Raw genomic sequence first — 19,357 nt, forward strand, 5'->3', positions numbered from 1 at the left:
ACATAGTCATGCGGCCACTGGCGACTGGCTGACAGCTGCCAGAACATCTCATGTGGGACTTCCGGCTTAGGCCTTGCTGACTACACTTAGACAGAGAACGAGAGAGACAGCTGTCCTACCTGAAAACTGGGTGTCCTCTTGGCACCGTGTGCATTCCTTGGCCCCCTTCTCTGAGTAGGTGTTTCTGGGGCACACCTGGCAGTTGAACGACCCTGGTTTGTTGCTGAAGGTCCCTGGCTTGCATGGAAAACATTCGGATGTGTATGCCACCCCTGTGTGGGAGGAGGGACGGAGCATCAACAAGCAATCAGAACCCACTCACTGACTCTACCCAGAAGGGAGAGAGAGACGTGTAAACAGCAAGCTCAGTCCAAATCCTTCACCGGGCAAAGTCAGCACTGGGAATGCGTTCTTTATGTGCGAGGAACTGGGGCGCGTATTGACAACACACAGTAAGCACAAGAAACACCGCTAGCTGGGACAGAGATGTAGTAGAGACACGGTCATGTATAAACTGAGTTGGCAGGAGACAACTCCACCGACTCAATACTAGGATGAATTATGGCTGCTCCAGTTCCTGAAACCTGTTCCTCTCTGACCTCTGTCCATTTTCATATATATAGAGAGCATTTCAATTTATAATAACGTTTCAAAGGCTCTGATGTTCCCCCATCCCCTTCCTGTGCCTTCCCCGCATGGTGGATTGCTCCACCTTAACAGCTGCTGCTCCAGATGAGCTAGGACTAACGGCCTCATCAGTCTTCTGGCTTGTAATTCCAGACTTTGCCAGCAGAGGCCACAATGTCCAAGGAGTTAATGGCACAGAAACAAGTACACCAAAATACATTTAAAATATAAACCACATTTTCACAAACCAGAGTCACTGTCTTAATTGGAATGCCCCCTAATGGGGTATGAGCAATGCCAGATCTTGCTGGTTGCTGTCCTCCAACTTAAATGACCTGAAGAATGAAAGTTTTAGGTTAACAGCCAGGTCACAATGTGTATTTGTATTTTATTGTCACTTTCCTGGCTATCGTGGGAAGCAGCTTACCTGAGTAAGCCCCAGGTCTGGCATGATGGATATTTCCCAAATGCATCACTGATGAGGAAACTTACTTCATTTTTAAGACACTTTTTTTCAATTTAAATACTGCAGCCCAAGGGTACAGGGAAAACAAACAACCAACTTGCTAGCCATAAAACCAGGGTCTCTCTAGACTCACATGATGCCTAAAAGATCAACTGCCACCCGAGACACCCTTGAGCCAAACCGACACCGGGAAATCATGTCAGGGACTGTAGAACTAGACAAATGGCTCTGCAGTACCTTCAATCGTGATGTTTTTCACCAACACTGGCTTCACTGCCTTGGAACCCATGAGAATGCCTGTAGTTCTCCAATAGAGTATGTTTGTGCCTGACTTGAGCATGACCTACAAAAGAAATACAAGACACTCGGTCAGACAGCCCTGCTACTTCTAATCCCCGGAATGATCTTACACACTGTCAATGCAGCTCATCAAATGTTATCCACTAGAACCAAGAAACTTCAGTGCAAGCAATTCAGTTCTAACCTCTGCTGAAAACATTTTTTAAAAATAGCCAATCCACAAAGTATAAAAGTAAAAGACACAAAATCTTCAAGAGTGAACAAAAAAGATGAAATTGTTTCTAAAACAAACTGCATGAAGTGTTGGTTTATAGTGCAAAGCGATTCGTTTTAGGGGGTAAAAGTCACTCAGCCCACCTGCACACTTGTTTATAGGCTGTTTTCATAAACAGATCTTTCAGCTGTAAGAATAAAATGAGTTTTTTATTTACTAAAAATTAGTTAATAAACAATGCTGCACTAGCATTAAGAAAAAAAACAGAACTTCATATATAGGGTAAATGGATTTTTTTAAGATTTATGTTATTTTAAAGGCAGAGTTAGAGGAAGAGAAAGAAAGAAAGATAGATAGATACATAGACACATAGATAGATAGATAGATAGATAGAGGTAGAGAGAGGTCTACCAACTGCTGGTTCACTTAATAAATGGCCATACTGGCCAGAGCTGAGCTGGTCTGAAGGTAGAAGCCAAGAGCTTCTTCCGGTCTCCGCATTGGTGCAGGGGCACAAGGACATGTGGCATTCAAACTGATGCTTACATGGGATACTGGCAGTGCAGGTGGTGGCTTTATGTGCTGTTCCCTTTAACTCTGATTCTAGAACTTCAATGATACTACATCCAGCATTTACTTCCATTGCCATTAGAATATTTGTCTAACAATAAATTAAACTGATTTTCTTGTCGATTTTATACTGATGGAGGTAAATGTACCAATTTTAAGAATTCCTTGATTTGGAATTTTTCACCCTGATTCCTTTAGGTGGCCATGGGTAATCAGATTCAAGCTGTACATAATTAAAATCCATCAAACTACTTTATTAGGCCAAAGATTCAGAGCAGTTTATAAACAAGCAGTACATAAGCCACACTCTCCCTGTACTAAAAGTCTCAAACATTCCACATATTACTTTTCAAAAGCCTTTTTTTCCAGTTGTTGCCCTATAAAAGTGGGAGGGTATTGGTCTGTGATAGGAAAAGGCAGAAAAAAGAACGTAAGAAGTACAAAAAGTGAAAAATAATCAAAAAGAAAACATAGCAGCAATTTCTTCCCTAACTGAAAATTATCTGCATTTATAGAAAATGTTGGTCCCCGCTTTCTTAAAATGAACTTTTGTAAAGGGTTGGGAGAAGAAAGGTGGAGAAGCAGGTTGGGGAGGCAGAAGGAAACCCCAAAAGTGGCTTACGGAATGGGAGCCCCATTCTCCACTGTCTGTGAGTTTCACCCACTTGTCAGTGCTCGAGTCCATCTCCTGGCACTGATCGTTCTGAATCTGTGGACGAAACACAAAGGCTCAGTCAACGGTTTTAATTGAATATATATGCACAATGGGCTGCAAGAGTGCCTTTCAGTACCACAATGGCCGTGAGCAAGCCTCAACAAGTCCACAACCAAGGCCTCTGGAGGCTAAGTGACAACCGGGTTGAGTGTGTAGTACTAAGCAAACCATCTCATTACTGTTAACAAAAAGATTAGTCTGGGTAGAGGGGCTGTTGGGGAGCCATTAACACTAACAACGCACAAGAAGCAGAAAAATCATTACAAAAACAAAAACTACTCAACTTACCAAAATGTTTTAATAGTTTAAATACAGATCCAATGATAAAAAACAAAATTGATTTTTGCAATGTTTTTGGTGTGTCGATTTTTAATTAACAAATTGAGAAAGCCAGATTTGTTCTCATCTCCATGAGATTTGAGCAAATGTCTATGTAAGTGTCTACAGCTGATGTCAAGGCAGGGACGCTAACAATCACAAGAAGTATTTTTGGCACCAAACATCTTGTGCTTCCCAAGCAATTCTTCCTAAGCACTTCATGGAGAGAGGGAGGAAACGTCACTTTTCCAGGTCTATGAAGAACAACAAAATGGTATCCAAAAAGACAGCTTTCCAAAATGGAAAAACACTCACCCACAGAGTAGGGCCAAAATAAGATCCAATCACTACACACTTGCTGGAAAATGTTTTCTCCACCAAAGATACTTCCTAAAGACTTACTGACTAGAAAAAATGCATTTTCTTATCAGCCAATCTACTAGAGAATATTAGCTACTGGGGATACCTACTTTAACTGAATTCAAGTGCCATGTTTATATCTGTAAGTGCAATGACATCTCTTGCACAAGTGTCAAGCCATTCAATAAAAAATATGGACCCCCAAGTATGCCTTTGGTATTTAAGGAAGAGATAAGCTGAAAGATCTGTTACACTCTAGGTGGACACATGGTAGCGTAATATGCTACAGTCACTCTACAGATGTGAGCCCTGTAACTCAAGCTATAGGTGTCTGGCCAAGTCATACAATTGGTCCAATCACATCTCCTGTAGGTTCAATTCCGTTCCTTTAAAAAAAAATAAAAAAGAGGAGGGAAGGGTAATGGAAATCCCACATATGTTGAAGATTAAATACTTCAATGCTTTAAATTAAGGAATGCTCACATTTTTAATTCAGAGCACACATTATTTTTGGCTCCAAATATTTCCTCTCCTTTACCCATTAGCATGATCACCATGAAGTACTGAACCTCTGAGTTGACAGCCTGCAAAGTGTAAGCTGAAATATCAGTAGAAGAAACATGAACTTGTCTTCCATTTGCAGACTACAACCAGAATGACACAGCCAACGCTGAAAGGAGGTCATGATGCCTCATGCCTTAGAGTACTTTAAGGAACACTCTCCAAGGACCCCAGTGGGCAATATAAAACAAAATGGTTATTCTAACAATTAGATAGCTATCTTTCTTCTTAACTTTATTTTAGCACCATCACCAAAAAGACTTAAGAAATAAGCAACATTCATTTTGAGAAGTGCTTTGCAAAAAAAAAAAATGTAGCTGAAAAAGTATTTGGTTGAATGTTGCTTAACACTTAAACTCACACACACACACACTCCTTGAAATGTGTCACCACACCATCCGTGTCACAGGATGGAATGCTAAGGACCGGAAAGTCAACTCAGCTGCTCAAGAATCCAGTCTCAAGAGCCCAAATTTCCTGACTTTCATCTAAGGCTTGTTGATTTTTTCATCCACACTATCTCTTGCCACCAAATTTTTGATTTAGAAATTGCTATTACCAAGAATGACAACTTTAAAACTGCTAGTATATTCATTCCTAAAATTTGGTCCACAGAAATATTTTCAAGACATTTTCCCACTTTCTAGCACAATGCACACTTCATTTGGCATAATAAGTCAATTTGTAAACATGAAGCATCTCAGTCATTGCTACAGAAACGGTCATGTAAGGTTGTTAACCACAAGTAGAACACGCCGAAGGTTACAGTGCAAGGTGACATCAAGAAGTCTTATTAGCCAGAAAATAAAATATGATAGAAAAAAAGCTGAAGTTTTATTCCAACATCAAAAGGTTCTGTTATCCTAGAAAGCTGAGAAGGTAAAGTGGAATGTAAACAACAAAGGGAAATGTACGTGAGCGTGCCTTCAAATATAAATTCTGGAACATTAAAAGGCCTTACAAAGAACTCAAAGAAGATGTTGTTGTCGACATACTGATACTCAAAGAAGACATAACCCGACTTCTTCAGGTGCACAGCGTAGATCAGTGACACGGTGCAGTCATCGCGATTGGATTCTATGTAGTTCCCACGAGGGACCCAGGAGGAGCTGGGGAGACAAGACCAACGACTCCATGTTAGTGGATCGGCAGCTTCCTGGGTTTGCAGAGCCATCCGGCCCAGAGGCAGAACTAGCCCCATGAGCAGAGCTGACAGAAACCCTGCCTGTCAGGGGTTTGTTTCTTCGTGACCTCTCAAGGCACGTAATCAACTACCAGTAAACTGCTCTTTGTCATAGGAAATCTGATCACAAAATAGATGATCATGAATTTCAGCAGCCATATGTGTAACATTACTCTTTCAAATGATATCTGAGGCTTTATTTGTAAATGCATGCAACAGCAAAGCAATACAAAAGAAGAAAGAGCACCAAAAATAGTAAACGTGGACATTAGAAAACTGTGGGTTTTCTTCATCCGTTAAATTATTCAGCAGTTCTGTGCCATAAAGAATAAATTTCTTCTCAATCATAGAGCTAGCCTTAGAGAAGCAGACAGGTTTAGCTTTTTTTTTTTTCAAATATTAAACACCACCAAAAAAGGGCAAAGTCAAACTCCTGGAGAAAATATTCTATAAACATATGTGTGTATATGTGTGTGTATATGCGCACATGAGTGTAAGAAAGTACACGGTATATAAGTATATTGCAAATAAAATATATGTATTCAATAAGTCACTTCTATAACAAAGAACTCTTTCACGTCAATAGCTAAGTGACAAAAAAATTAGAAAATGGGCAAAACACTCTGATATTTCACCAAACAGACCAAAAAAAAAACCCCACCTAGATAATGAACATGTGGATCATGTTCAGTGCTGTGCTGCAGGGAAAAGTAAACTAAAGCCATAAGAAGAGATCATGTAACACACTAGAATGGGCAAAGTAAAACAAAACTTGGCAATATTTATATTGAAAGATCTTTAGAACATCTAAAACTTGAACATACTGCTGAGACTCTGCAATAATACAGTTTTGAAAAATCTGACTTCTTACTAAGTTCAACATACACCTCCTAAAAAACCCAACCAATTAAGTGAAAGTAAATAAAATGCAAAATCAGATGAGTAGAAAAAGGAACGGAGGGAGGGAAGACAGGCGCAGCAATATTGGACCAAGAGCAACAGTGAAAAATGCCTATGAGTGCCAAAAGACACCACACTAAGCACTTGTGCTCACTGCTTAACTCTTCTGATGCATAAACCATTCCAGGTAGAAAAAGAAGCCATGTCTATATAGCCTTGCACCAACACAAAGATTTGAGGTCCGTATCATCCCTCTGATATGTTACTCTAAGAATTCTTTTTCTTTAAAATACACACACATACTTTTAGATGAATAATTCTGTTATCGGGAAAGTAAAATAAATAAACATTGGTAGAGAGAAAACTGGACAGTAACAGCAAAGAGCAGAGAAGGGGATCCAACAGAGAAATGAAGGCACAGGGCGGGGCTTGTCTTTCATCGCAACTGAATGACAGCACCTTTAGCTCATAGTAAAAATGTTTTCAGTTCCTGGAAGTCATGTTTATCACAAGGCGGCCAGAGTCAGAGATCTGAAGTTGAACTCTCCTAAACATAACAACATGACGGGAAAGATTACATAGTCAATAAGGAGGACAGGAAGGAGTTGAGCCCACACAGACTTGTCTCCAGCCCTGAGATCAGGCAAAACTAGCCATCTCCTACCAAGGAGGTGGGAATTAAGTCAAGGGGCTTTGCCCTTCAGGTACCTGAGCTATTCTCTCTTACAGGATAAAATGAAGATTTGGAATGAAGGCCATGAAATCTTTCTTAAGGAAAGGAAAAACATATGAAAGTATCCATTAAATACGGCATGGTTAATAGAAACACCACCAGCAACCATAATTTATAAATAGGAGAAAATTAATGGTTTTCTAACAGTTTCCCTGTAATTTTTTGCACACAGTATCAATCACATCCTGAAGGCAATTATTTTAACTTCATGGAAATTCAACCACATGATTTTAAATGACTGTCCAAAAAAGAAATGACTCTTTGCAATGAGCTTCCTCTCCACGAGTGCCAAGAGGGTCCTCAGCTATACCCTTCGCAAGTGTTGGGTCAAGGTCCAGGGGCTCCCTTGGTTCTTACTTGTTACAGCCGTCTGGCCTGCTGTCAGAAGGGCCCACCACAGTGTCCATGAATGTTGCAATGTTGGAAAATCCTGCTGGCAATTCATCCCACTCATCAAATTTGATGCCACTGCCCAAGGAGTAGGTGCCTTCTCCACACTTACTGCATACCTGATTCTTCATTTCTAGATATTCCCCGGAAGCACAGGAGAAAGCTGGAAGGCAAAGGATGCACAAGCCGTTAGTCACGGGCCTCCCCACTCCTGCTCCTCCTGCTCCCACTGCCACCTGAATGATTTCTACCAAACTCACCCCAGGGAAGGCCTCCCAGTGTCTCCAGTCCCACATGCGTTCCACAGCCGGGCCCCAAACCTACTTTCTGCAGCTCATCCCTTCCCTCTCCTTTTCCTCCATCTGTAACACAGCTTATCATTCCCTCAAATACCCATCCTTTCCCCTTCTTGTGGATGGGAGCTTTTTTCCCCCCAGAGATGTTGACCAACCAAGCTCAGCAAACTCTTGATCCTTAATTTAAAACTACTCTTTGTGACAGATCTTCCTCTTGCACTTGTCAGGTAGTCAGCTTTCCCCAGTATACCTATCACAATATCCCCCACTAAAAAAATAAATACACAGACCCTTTCTCAAGTGAGATGAGAGTTGAAGCTTCAAGAAAGCAAGAGTCACTAGTTTGGGATTTTTATCATAGTTGGCATTTACTAAATCCAACTAAAATGCTGATCCACTGAGACATAGATACAAAGTGGTAATAACCCTGCCCTAAAACAGCTGAACACTTGATATCCATTCTGAAACCGTGAACCCCTTTTTCAATGCTGACAAGGCCAACTGAGTCATTTTTTCAATCTACATCTGATTTCCACAGTCAAGTTCTCTGCCATTTTCCAAAGTGTATCCAGAGAGCAGTCATGAGGCATGTGATGAATAGACATTATTAAGAAGGGGGAAAGGGCAGTTCTGCTACTGTTATTATCCATTCCACAAGGTAAATCAACGTCCCCCTGGAGTGTGGCTGTGCATAGTGGGTATTAGCAACTCAAGCCTACACAAAGGGCTTTCTAATACTTTGATCAAGATATTAAAGAAACACGAATAAAATAAAACCTCAAAATTACCCAATGAAGAAAAACATCCCAGTAGAGACTGAAACAGCCAAACAAGGACTTGAGATAAACCACACTTTCAGGACACATTACAAAAACTAAGCCAAAAATAAAAAAAGCAACCTAATGTTTTTTTATATAAAGAATTAAGCCTAAAACTCACACCCATTCACTTCTTCCCCAGATGCTATACCATAAATGTCCAAATTAACATCCAAATCAGTAAAACATCACAAGACAAGGAAAGGTTAGCCAAAGAATATTACCTACAGAGACCAAACGGTGCCACTTCTTAATTCTGTGACTTACACCCCTCACTTTAGGCCTCAGTTACTTTGAAAAAATGGATCATAACCACTTGAAGCCATCCATCCCCTACGGCTACAACTGGAAAACATGGTGTGAAGCAGCTGGCACAGCCCCAGCATGTAACCAGTGCTGACTGCACGCTCCTCCCGTCGCTGCCAACGCCGACCTCCACAGAAACACAGCTCCGGACACCGAGAGGATGCATCGTCCACAGACTTTTCAACGACCTCTCGTAGGTACATATGCTCACAATCAGATAATATTTTCCTAATATAATAAATGATATCATAAACCAAGAGCCAACATTACACTAAACCAAGGATTAGCAAATTTCAACCTGTAGGCCAAAAGTGGCCTACTATCTGGGGAGGCTCACTTTTTTTTTTTTTGGAGGCAGAGGGACAGAGAGTTCCCAGTCTGCTTGTTCAACACCCATGGCTGCGACCAGGAATTCAGTCTAGGTCTCCCACTGTGAATGGCAAGAAGTTAAGTCCTTTTTTGCAATGAATCTTGACACAATTCTTCCCAGAAAGGCAGCCCTGATCACCCCTGTATGTATCCCCCTGGTTGCTGGTGTACTACATGTTAGAGCTGAGTAGTTGCAACAGCAACTGCATTGCCCACAAAGTCAAAAATTGTTACTTCCTTAATAAAACTGTCAGAGAATATGGTTCAATCTAGTGTCCCAAATGGAGCTTTTATCTGAATTACTCCTCAGATTCATTAATAAGTAATATTCTAGGATTTGTTACTTAAGATCAAAGGATAAAGAGGATGAGTTCACGTGATGACACTACTTCACAGTGTGCTTACTGCCCTGTTAAAATTCCCAGCTCCTGCAGGAGTGTATCCACGGAATCAGCAGGGAAGAAGCTGAAAATGAATGGAGACTGAGTATTTATCCCACGCCAGGCACTGTTCTTGCCCTTGTTGTTCACAGGGGTCGCACTCTGCAAACTGACCTGACAGTCAGTGAGTGTTGAACCACGGCTACACATTACAGGGTTACTGTGTGTCTTTTAGCTCACTTACTTATCTGTAAATGGATATTAAAACAGTGATTTGGGGATTACAAAGACATTTTATAAAGTAGTCAAATGTATAAATATGGAATCTGTGACTAAGGAGGATACACTGTACAGAAAACAGACCTGAGGTAGAGGTTATCTACCCGATGAGGAAATGGATCCACAGACCTCATTTCAAAGGTACCTGCTGCCAAGGAGCAAAACGCTCTTCAGATTCTGACATTTCTAATGCTGAAGGTAATTGCCTCCTCAAATCAATTTAGTTACTACAACCGATACAAAAAAGACAAGCAATTCCAACTGAACTCATTGTCTTCACTTCCCTTGTTAGGCTGTTAAGAAAATCCATATAAAATACGAAAAATATCAATTTCCCACCTTCACATTTTTTGTGGAACTTCCAAAATGGCAGTCCTAAAACACACACACTGAAGAAATATTTCAACACGGTCCCAATATCTAAAAATTGCACAATTTTCCCCTAAAATGAATGTGCTAATAATAACTATTTCAAATAGTTCTGAGAATAAATGAGATTGTCCACATAAAGCACTACAATAAATATTAGGTACAATTACTAACAAAGAAATTCAGAGGCCAGGAATATACATTCTAGCAAGAACTCTGCTTGTAGACTAGTGACTTTATATTCATATATACATATGCTTATGTAGTCAAAGCTGGTTACACAGGTACAGACGGGGCCTTTTATAACACAGATAAGCTAAAGCATCTAAAGTGTCTGCTATTCTGACCATCTGCAACTATTTATTATTTATTTGTGAGTCAGAAAGACAGCATTCCCACTCAGTGGTTTATTGTACAAATGCCAGAAACAGCCATGGCAGCACCGAGCCAAAGTTGGAAGCTGGAACTCAAGCCAGTTCTCCAGTGTAGACAGCCAAGACCAATCACCTAGGCTGGGCTCTGCTATCCTGGGTCAAAGCTGTGGATCAGCAGGAATATGGATAAAGGCCTGCACCCAGGTATCAAATCCATATGCTGTTATAAGGGACACAGGTACTCCAACTGCTAAGTTAGATGTCTATGCCCTCTCCTCAGTCTGAGAGGCACACAGAAGCCAGATGTCAACACAGTGGACTGTGTGAGATGATGTCCACAATCAGCACCTGCTTCTGCGCACTTGAGATCTTTGATCCATCTTCCTCCACTTGCCACTTCAATACCACAGTGTTCACGCTGGGTTTGAATTGTATAGCATTTTAAAAATAATATTAGAGACTGCATATTTTAGAAGCCAGGTTTTTAAAGTACAACAAATGGCACTTGTAACTAGCAGGATGACAGACAGTTATTGTAAATACTCGTTGGTGGCCACTACAGATGTGAATTGACCATATTTCATCCAAAACCATGAGTAATTTCTAAGATAAATACTGCTTTCCTTCTTCAACAGCCTTGAAACCCTAGACTAAACGAGATAAACGCACTCTAAAGTTTCACTGAGAACAGAAAGACCTTATTTGCCTAAGATCATAAGATACTTAACAGAATTTCACAATATTTCACTCACAGGGAGTGACCTTAAAACACAGTCTCTTCAACTCCAAGGACTTGGGCTCACACTGTTTTTTCTCAGTTTTATGTTTCTTTTCTTCAGGTACCTGCTTCTTCTTCTATGAAATTATAAAGGTGCACATATGCAGGTGCAATGAATCCAATGCGAAAAAGCATTTTTATTAGTTTGATACCACACAACAAATGGCCTGGGGCAATTTACTTAACCCTCAGCACTTCCATTCATTCCCATCCCAGTGGAACACACTGGTTCCTCTCTCCCTCACAGGACTGTGCATGATAATCAAGTGAGAGACTGGAATTCACTGTCTGCAAAAACAATGATATGAAGACTCAAAGCACGGTGATGACCATGCAATGGGCAGCACAATGTGCCAAATAAGCCACTGTACTGAAACATTAATATGCTGATCACCTTCTACAATTTAGGCCTAACAATAAAAGAACATCTATTTTTAATTTTTTTCAGTAGAGGGCCTTGATGTGAATGAACAGACCCCCAAGGGTACATACAAACAGAAGTTCTTATCATGGCTAAGCTGAGAAAATTACACTGTCTTCAAGTGAGAAAGAATAGCATTAGAAAACAATTCTCCTGGGGCTGGGGCTCAGGCTGGAGCATGGCAAACAAAGGAACTGCACCTACAGCACCTGTATCCCAAATGGGCGCCAGTTTGAGTACTGGCTGCTCCACTTCCAACCCAACACCCTGCCACTGAGCCTGGGAAAGCAACAGAAGATGGGCTGAGGGCTTGAGCCCTGCCGTACATGTGGTAGACCCAGAAGGATCTCCTGGTCCTAGACCTGGCCCATTCCATTTCAGCCATTTGAGGAGTAAAGCAGGAACAAAAGGTCTCTCTCTCTCTAACTCTGCCATTCAAATAAATAAATAAACCTTTATAAGAAATAAAATAACTCTGTTTCCGAAACCAAATGCACCAGTGCTAGTTCTAGCACTGCCACATACCATGTGAAGCGACACACGAAGCTGCTACGCAAACACTGAAATAGAATGATTAACAAATAACAAGTGTCAACTTTTCATTACCAGGTTGGTAAGAAGTTCAAAATCCTAAGATGTAATCTCTGAAATTATAGAGAGAATAATTTCCTCTCTGTTTACAAAATGCAAGAGAGATAGAAGATAAACCAAGGATGCATTAATAATTCAAACCAATCCTGCTTATCACTTTCTAGTTCACTGTTCTTGGAAAAGAATGTTTGAAGTAGTCCCGTTATATCTCTGAAAATGAGTTCTTTCATCCAGCATCCTTCCCAGCAGATTCTCACCTTGTCCTGCCAGAAGTATCACCACACTTCTTAGAAACCAACAAAAAGTCAACTCATGGTGGGAAAGAACTATGGAGCACTTCACTCAGCAGTCCTTGTTAAATTAACAGAGCCTGCATTGAAAGGTTTCCATTTTCTTATACGCAGTTGCAAAAGTCAGCTTTTATAAGCTAACTAAGGTACTTTTCAATCTTAAAAAGAAAAAGTATAAAAGCATTTTATTGTGGCTTCTTCACTTGAATATTTAGTGGAGAGAAAAACCCTGGCTAATATCAAGTCTGAAGAATAGCAGCCAACAGGAAAGGTTACGAGGGAGGAAAATGTTCCAGGCATTTGTTGAGGTCACCAGCTGGGGCAGAACAATGCACCTGTGAAATCCGTTGCCTTGACTTCCAGTTGCATCCTAACATTTTGATTATTATCATCCTGAACTTCTCTTTTCCTGGAGAAAGTGCCAGCTGCCGTCCTCTTCCCGATGGGCTCTCTGACTGGGAAGCTGTGGCTTTGAGGGTTGAATTCTCTTATTTCCTTAGAACACACTTTTCAGAGAGGCGTCTTCAACCAAGGCTCCCATCAAACACCACCACTGACATGAAGCCCGACACTGAGCTGTTCTCAGTGCTTTTCATCTCCTCCCTTAACAACCTCATTCATCCCTGCCAGCACCTGCGCACTGCTGGGCAGGCTTGACTTCAATGCACTTTGCGCCCAGGCATGACACAGCAACATTCCAAACCCAGATAAATGTCTCTCTCCTTTTATTTATGCCACAAGTTTTGCCAAATCTGATTTAAGTGTTGTACTTTACCTATAGTAAATAATGAAACATCCAAGTCATTCTATAAGTTGGAGACACCAAAGTCATTCCACTGAGCTATACGATGATGTTCCAGACCACTTTTAGGGCCATCAGCAACTGTGGCTCCCAACTTAAAATAGTTTATATTTATAGTTATTATTTATTATCCTCTTGGGAAGAATCAACTTCTGAATTAAGGATTTCTATAGCCTAAACGAGTGCTAATTTTTTCCTAATACCTGTTAGATACTGAAAGCATACTTAATGTAGCAAATATGAAAAAATACATTGGGCAACCAAAATAAAATCAACAAACAACTTCTCATTGTGTGTAAGAACACAACCAAAAAACACTCCCAGATTCTAAATGCTATTCTCTTATCTTTATGAAAAATGTGTACAATCAAGTATAAAATCTACAAGGAAAATTAGAAGCCTACACCAAGAAACATACGTGAACCATTTTTAATTGTCCATTTGCCTACCCAAAATACTAATTTATTTCACTTCTCCATGAAGAGCTAAATGTGAGAGTAGCATAGATGCTTCAAAACAGGGATACACACTTGTTCTGCATACCCTAGGACATTTTCCAAAGATATCAGTCCCCAGGGTTAGAACACAGACCCAGGATATGGACCTCCTCTTTCAAATCCTGGTTTTACCTATTACCTAACTGTGTGACCTTGGGCTGTATTTCAGCACATCATCTGTTTAAACACAAAGCTAGGGAGCAGAATGTCCTAGAAACATCTACGGGGCCAGATGCTTGTCCCTTCCTACATCAATTGATGACTGGATGAAATGTGGCACAAATATGGATGTAACTGGAGACCATTATGTTTGGTGACATGAGCCAGGCTCAAGAATACAAGTATTGAATGTTTTTCTCTGATAAGCTGTAGTTAATATAGAATAACCAAACAACATACAGAATGAAACAGACATCTTGTGATATGATTATTGTTTTAGTCCTGGTTCCTACTCCTGTTGAATGGTAGTCTCTCCATTTCTTACTTGCTGAACATTATAGTTAGTGGCGAATTAAGTCTGTGATTGTGGAGTGGATTAAGATTATGTCTGCAAAAAAAAAAATTAAAGAAAAAACAAGGAAAGAGAGGTATTGAGGAGGGGGAAACAGAAGGAGGGGAATTTGGTTATCTTCTTAGAACTATACTAAGAAATGCATGAATTTTTTAATGTATAATTTTTAAACAGAGAAGCAACAATCCCGTGCTGCTCCTCTCAGCACCTTCAAGCTTGTTTCCTATATATGTAAAACCACTTTGCTGAGGAGTCACTTCAGAGCCCTCCAGAAGACTAACACAGAGCCCAAAGAAGATGCTGTATCATCCTTGTTTCAAGCCTGAATCAGGTCAGGTTTGCACGTGACCCCACCAGAATTCAACAGTCTTCCACAGAGAGCAGCTGATGACTAGTGACTGAACTCAAACTTTCATCTGCTTCTCTGCACAGTGTGCTGGACTCCCTCTGAGCACAAGCTGTCCCTGCCACCTCAGTGAGACCACCCGGACACTGTAAAAATCACACAGCTCACTTCTATGCTGCGATCAAGCTAATGCTCCCCTCTAGGTAAGTAAAAGACCCTACAACAAAAGCACCTTGCTTCTTTTCATTTAGCTTTGGATCCCTGGTATCAAAGACATAAGGAACATTCAACAGATACATGGAAGCCTAATCAATAGCTGTGAAATGAAAGAATGTGTTGCTCAGGAACAATCCACTTGGCTGCACAACCAGGTTTTAGTTTCAGGAGTCCACCACAAAGGACTACCCACTGCCCAAGTCTTCAGCAGTGGCGACTAAAACTGGTCTAGAACTACATGAAAAGAATGAAATCACAGCATAAGGAACATAGAAATCTACTAAATTAGACATGCATGTCTATCTGTTCTCTATTAAGCTGACACTAGATATTGACAAGTTGAGATTGCATCTAGTAAGGACTACAAAAGGAACTATGATAACTGTGTATAGTTGGAGTGATTAAATCAAGTAGATCAATATATCTATCACATCAAATACTGACTGATTCCACCTAATTTTAGGTCTTCCTTCCTGTTTGGGGTGACTTCTATTTCTTTTTCTTGCCTAATTGCTCTGGATAAAAATGTGATTACAATGTTGAACAGATGTGGCAGCATGAGCAACCTTTCCTGATCCCAGAACTTGGGAGGAAAGTTTTTACGTTTATTTTCTAAACCATCAAGTGCATTGTTAGCCATGGGACTGTCAAAGATGGCCTGTACTGTGCTAAGGTATCTTCCCTCTAGCATAACTACTGAGAATTTGTCATAGGAAAGAGACCTGAATTTCATAAGATACTTTTTCTGCATTTGTTGAGATAATCATGTAAATATTAACCCTTTTTTCTGTTAGCGTAATATATCACACTGGGTGGCATATGTTAAACTCTCCTTATATTCCCTACTTGGTTATGATACTGGATCCTTTTAATATGCTGTGAAAGTCAGTTTGCTACATTTTTCTCCAAACGTTTTTATTTTCTTCCTTCTGACAGCTTTGCGCTTGGTAGCTTCTCCTTTTGTGGTTACATATCACAACAACAAGCTTTTTTTCTTTTTAAAATACAGGTACATATCACTATAAACTTCCCAATTCATGCTATTTTTACTACATCCCATACACATCCAAACATTGTCTTTCTATTTTTGTCTCAAGTTTTAATTTCCTTTTGAATTTTTTTCATTGACCTACTAGTTCAGAAGTATACCATTTAGTTTCCATGTATTTATAATTTTCCCCATTTGCCTTCTCTAGTTTTTCCTCTTGTATCCAGATTATTGTATAATGTGATTACATATGACTCCATTTTGGAACTAATGCTGTATTAGCATAAGTTTCATCCCAAGTGAGGAAAAAATCCATTAGATTAATTAAAGCCAGTAATAAACAATAAGTCATGATTGTGCTAAAATTTTAAGCTTAAAAAATTCATTGCAACATGAGTTTTGGGGCTGAATTGCAGTGTTGGTAGTAAAGCAATATAAATTATGTAGTGTCAACAAATGACTAAGAGGATAAACTCTAAGTATGTTTGCATACACAAAAAAAGAATTTTTAACTAAGTAAAGAAATCCGTTAAAGAGAAATTCTGCCATTCTGAACTCCTTGGTTTCAAACAATAAAATGAACAGTTTTGAAAAAAACACACCCTTTAACATTTCCTGGTTCTTAGTAAATATTTCAGACATAAAGGAACTTTGTGTTGGAAAAGACTACCTTTATTCTGCTAGACATAAATGATATATTTGTAAGGTTTCTTATACTCATTATAATTAAATATCAAGGGCTAATATGAAGAGGTCATAGTTTAATCAGCAAAACCAGCAGTCAAAAAACAAAACATACTACATACTACATTCTTTTCCTCTCACGGGGTCAGGCAGGCCAGAGCAGTCCACTGCAGAGTTCGGAATGGCCACTCTCCACCTAGAGCCACTGCTATCGCACTCCGTATATTCAAAGTGGTAATCTTTCTGCAAACAATCACAAAAACAAGCCTTCATTAGCACCGATTTCAATGAGACCTCATGCTTTCTCCATCACCCTAAGCTGCCCGTAGGTCTGGTTCTGCATCGTACAGGCTCCTTGACTCTCAGCTCTTCCCCAACCCTACGCGCAGCTGAAGGATGCCAGGCACAGAGCGGACACTGACGACAGGATGGGGATGGGGCTGCCAGCAGTGCCAGGCTGGGACCACTGTCCTTTGTCTCATCTACCTACACAGAACAAGTAGCACACACTTTCCTACCTCTTTTGCTGGCGTTGTAAGCAGCAAATAATCGATACACTAAAAACACAGAGAGGGCGCAGAGCAATGCTGGAGATAGACTATCATCACTGTCCCAAGTACTTCAGAGAAAGAAATGAGAACAATTCCCATTGACCTAATTCCCACCCTGTTTAAAATTTAACAGAAGGTATTATAACTGATCATCCAAATACTATCAAAACCCCACACATTTGTTATTAAGCACCTCTCCCAGGCCTTATACCCATCCACCACAGTGGGCTGGAGCTGCCATCCGTCAGGCTATTAAAACACACCATCTATCACAGCTGCCACATTAAGGCCAACCCTCTCTCCTCAAACCTTTTGTTACTTCGAAATTCCCATAGTGACTCTCTTGGACAGAGCAGATTGCCCAAGTGTGACACCTGAATGTCAGAGGTGCTGGAACAAAATGTCATGAGAACATTCTAAGAATAAGAGAAATTCTAAACACATCCCAACATATTTTCAAAAATAGTTCATTACCTGTAGCCTTCTGCCCACAGCCAACTTTCCAAAAGATGGATCTCCCAATTTTAACATCTTGTGCAATTTGGACAATTGAAATATTCTCATATCAAGCCTAAGTTTCTTTTTTATGTAATAGTTATTTTCTCCATTTATCACTTTTTAAAAAAAATTTGGCTTTAAACAGCAAAAAGCCTTCATACCTTAAAAACCAAGCTTGGAAATCTCCTGAGCTAAATACCCACACTCATCACTTCCAAGTCTTGCGTTCCACACAGCATATGACGTAACTCTGCTCTCTGACTTTGAATATTCCTAACATTCTGCCTATAAAAAATGATAAGTTCACTTAAATGACGCAGGCATTTTCTATCATGCTCCTCACTTTTTCTAAGCCCTTACTCGTGCAGTCTTCAACACTCACAATGGCTTTTTTTTATGTTCAACAAAGGAGATTTTTTTGTTGTTTTGCTTTTTAATGAGGTGGGGGATAGAGAGCAAGAGAGCTTTCCACCTGCTGGTTTACTTGTCATATGCTCAGGAAGCCAAGCACCTGGAACTCGGCCCAGGTATTCCATTGGAATAGCAGGGACCCAAGTACTTGGACCATCATGATTGCCTTCAAGGGCCAACATTAACAGGAAGAAGAAATCAGGAAAGAGGCCGGAAATCAAACTCTGGTACTGTGGTATAAGATGCAGTCACCCCAACTGGTAACTTAACTACTGAACCAAACATGCTCTCCTCCCTCTGGTATCTGTTTTCCTACAGGAAACCTAAACTTTTCTAACACATATCTCAAAATTCTTCCTATATCTGCTCATGGCCTGATTCTAAAGAAAAGTTTCCATTTTCAGTTATTTGTCACAATGATACCTCCTTTTCCAAATACCAAACTGAGTATTACTTTCTATAGCAATTGTAATAAACTACCAAAAATTTAGCAGCTTAAAATGACAGGAATTATTTTCCCCAAAGTTCTGAAAGCCGGAAGCTTACAAGCAGAACCACTGGGTTAAGGCTTCACCAGGCTACACCCCCTTTTCTGGCCTCTTCCAGCTTCCAGTAGCTACCCACTCTGACTGTGGCCACTGCACTCCAGGCTTGTCTCTGCCGACCAGAGGTAGCTTCTCATGAATGTACTTAAGACCCCTCTCAAAATTCTTCACCTTCTCAAGATTCTTAATCTACATCTTCAAGGTACTTGCTGCTAATTATGCAAAGCAATATTTTCAGGTTCTAGAGATTAGTAGTTAGCTATCTTTTGTTGGCGAAAGCGGGGCAGTATTCTCTCTCCTACCACATCTTCCACAGCAGCACAGTCCTGGCCGGCCGTGCACACACACAATGGCTATGCTGCTTCTCTTATTCTAGTTATTTGTGTTAGGATGTCTTTCTAGCTTCCACATCCCACTGAGAAGACCCTGGCCCTCATCTATAAAATTCACAGAATCTCTGAGCATCCTAACAAAATCACAATGCTGTGAAGCCATCCATGAGTTACAAATGAAGCAAGGCTTCTGTTTGAAACAGGTGAGCAGCTTTAGCCCCCACCACCACCCACCCAGCAGTGCCTCTGGATTACACAGGCTGCCAATCAGGAGACCAAGCAAAGGAAGTACTGGAAAAAGGCCCTTCATTTTCCAGTTGTAATGTTAGACCCCGTAGCCAGGTGAGTTTCCCTAAGAGGGCTCCACC

The 19,357-nt window shown here is 40.4% G+C and overlaps 1 protein-coding gene across 3 annotated transcripts in view; it reads right to left on the minus strand.

The window, feature by feature from the left end:
• Positions 1–19,357, minus strand: part of ELAPOR2 (endosome-lysosome associated apoptosis and autophagy regulator family member 2) — a 110,960-nt gene that overhangs the window by 33,059 nt on the left and 58,544 nt on the right. Inside the window, exons 2-7 of one of the 3 annotated variants that reach the window (XM_040964631.1) lie at positions 16,775–16,895; positions 7,305–7,500; positions 5,093–5,240; positions 2,800–2,886; positions 1,331–1,436; positions 120–272 (exon numbers count right to left, since the gene is read on the minus strand). In XM_040964631.1, the coding sequence (XP_040820565.1) occupies positions 120–272; positions 1,331–1,436; positions 2,800–2,886; positions 5,093–5,240; positions 7,305–7,500; positions 16,775–16,895 (811 nt within the window). Of the gene's footprint in view, positions 1–119; positions 273–1,330; positions 1,437–2,799; positions 2,887–5,092; positions 5,241–7,304; positions 7,501–16,774; positions 16,896–19,357 lie in introns of those variants that run through there. The other 2 variants (XM_040964632.1, XM_040964635.1) reach the window with 2 other exon arrangements.

This window comes from Ochotona curzoniae, unplaced genomic scaffold (genome assembly GCF_017591425.1).
Source record: "Ochotona curzoniae isolate NIBS_2020 unplaced genomic scaffold, NIBS_Ocur_1.0 scaffold_3835, whole genome shotgun sequence".
Lineage (NCBI taxonomy): Eukaryota > Metazoa > Chordata > Mammalia > Lagomorpha > Ochotonidae > Ochotona > Ochotona curzoniae.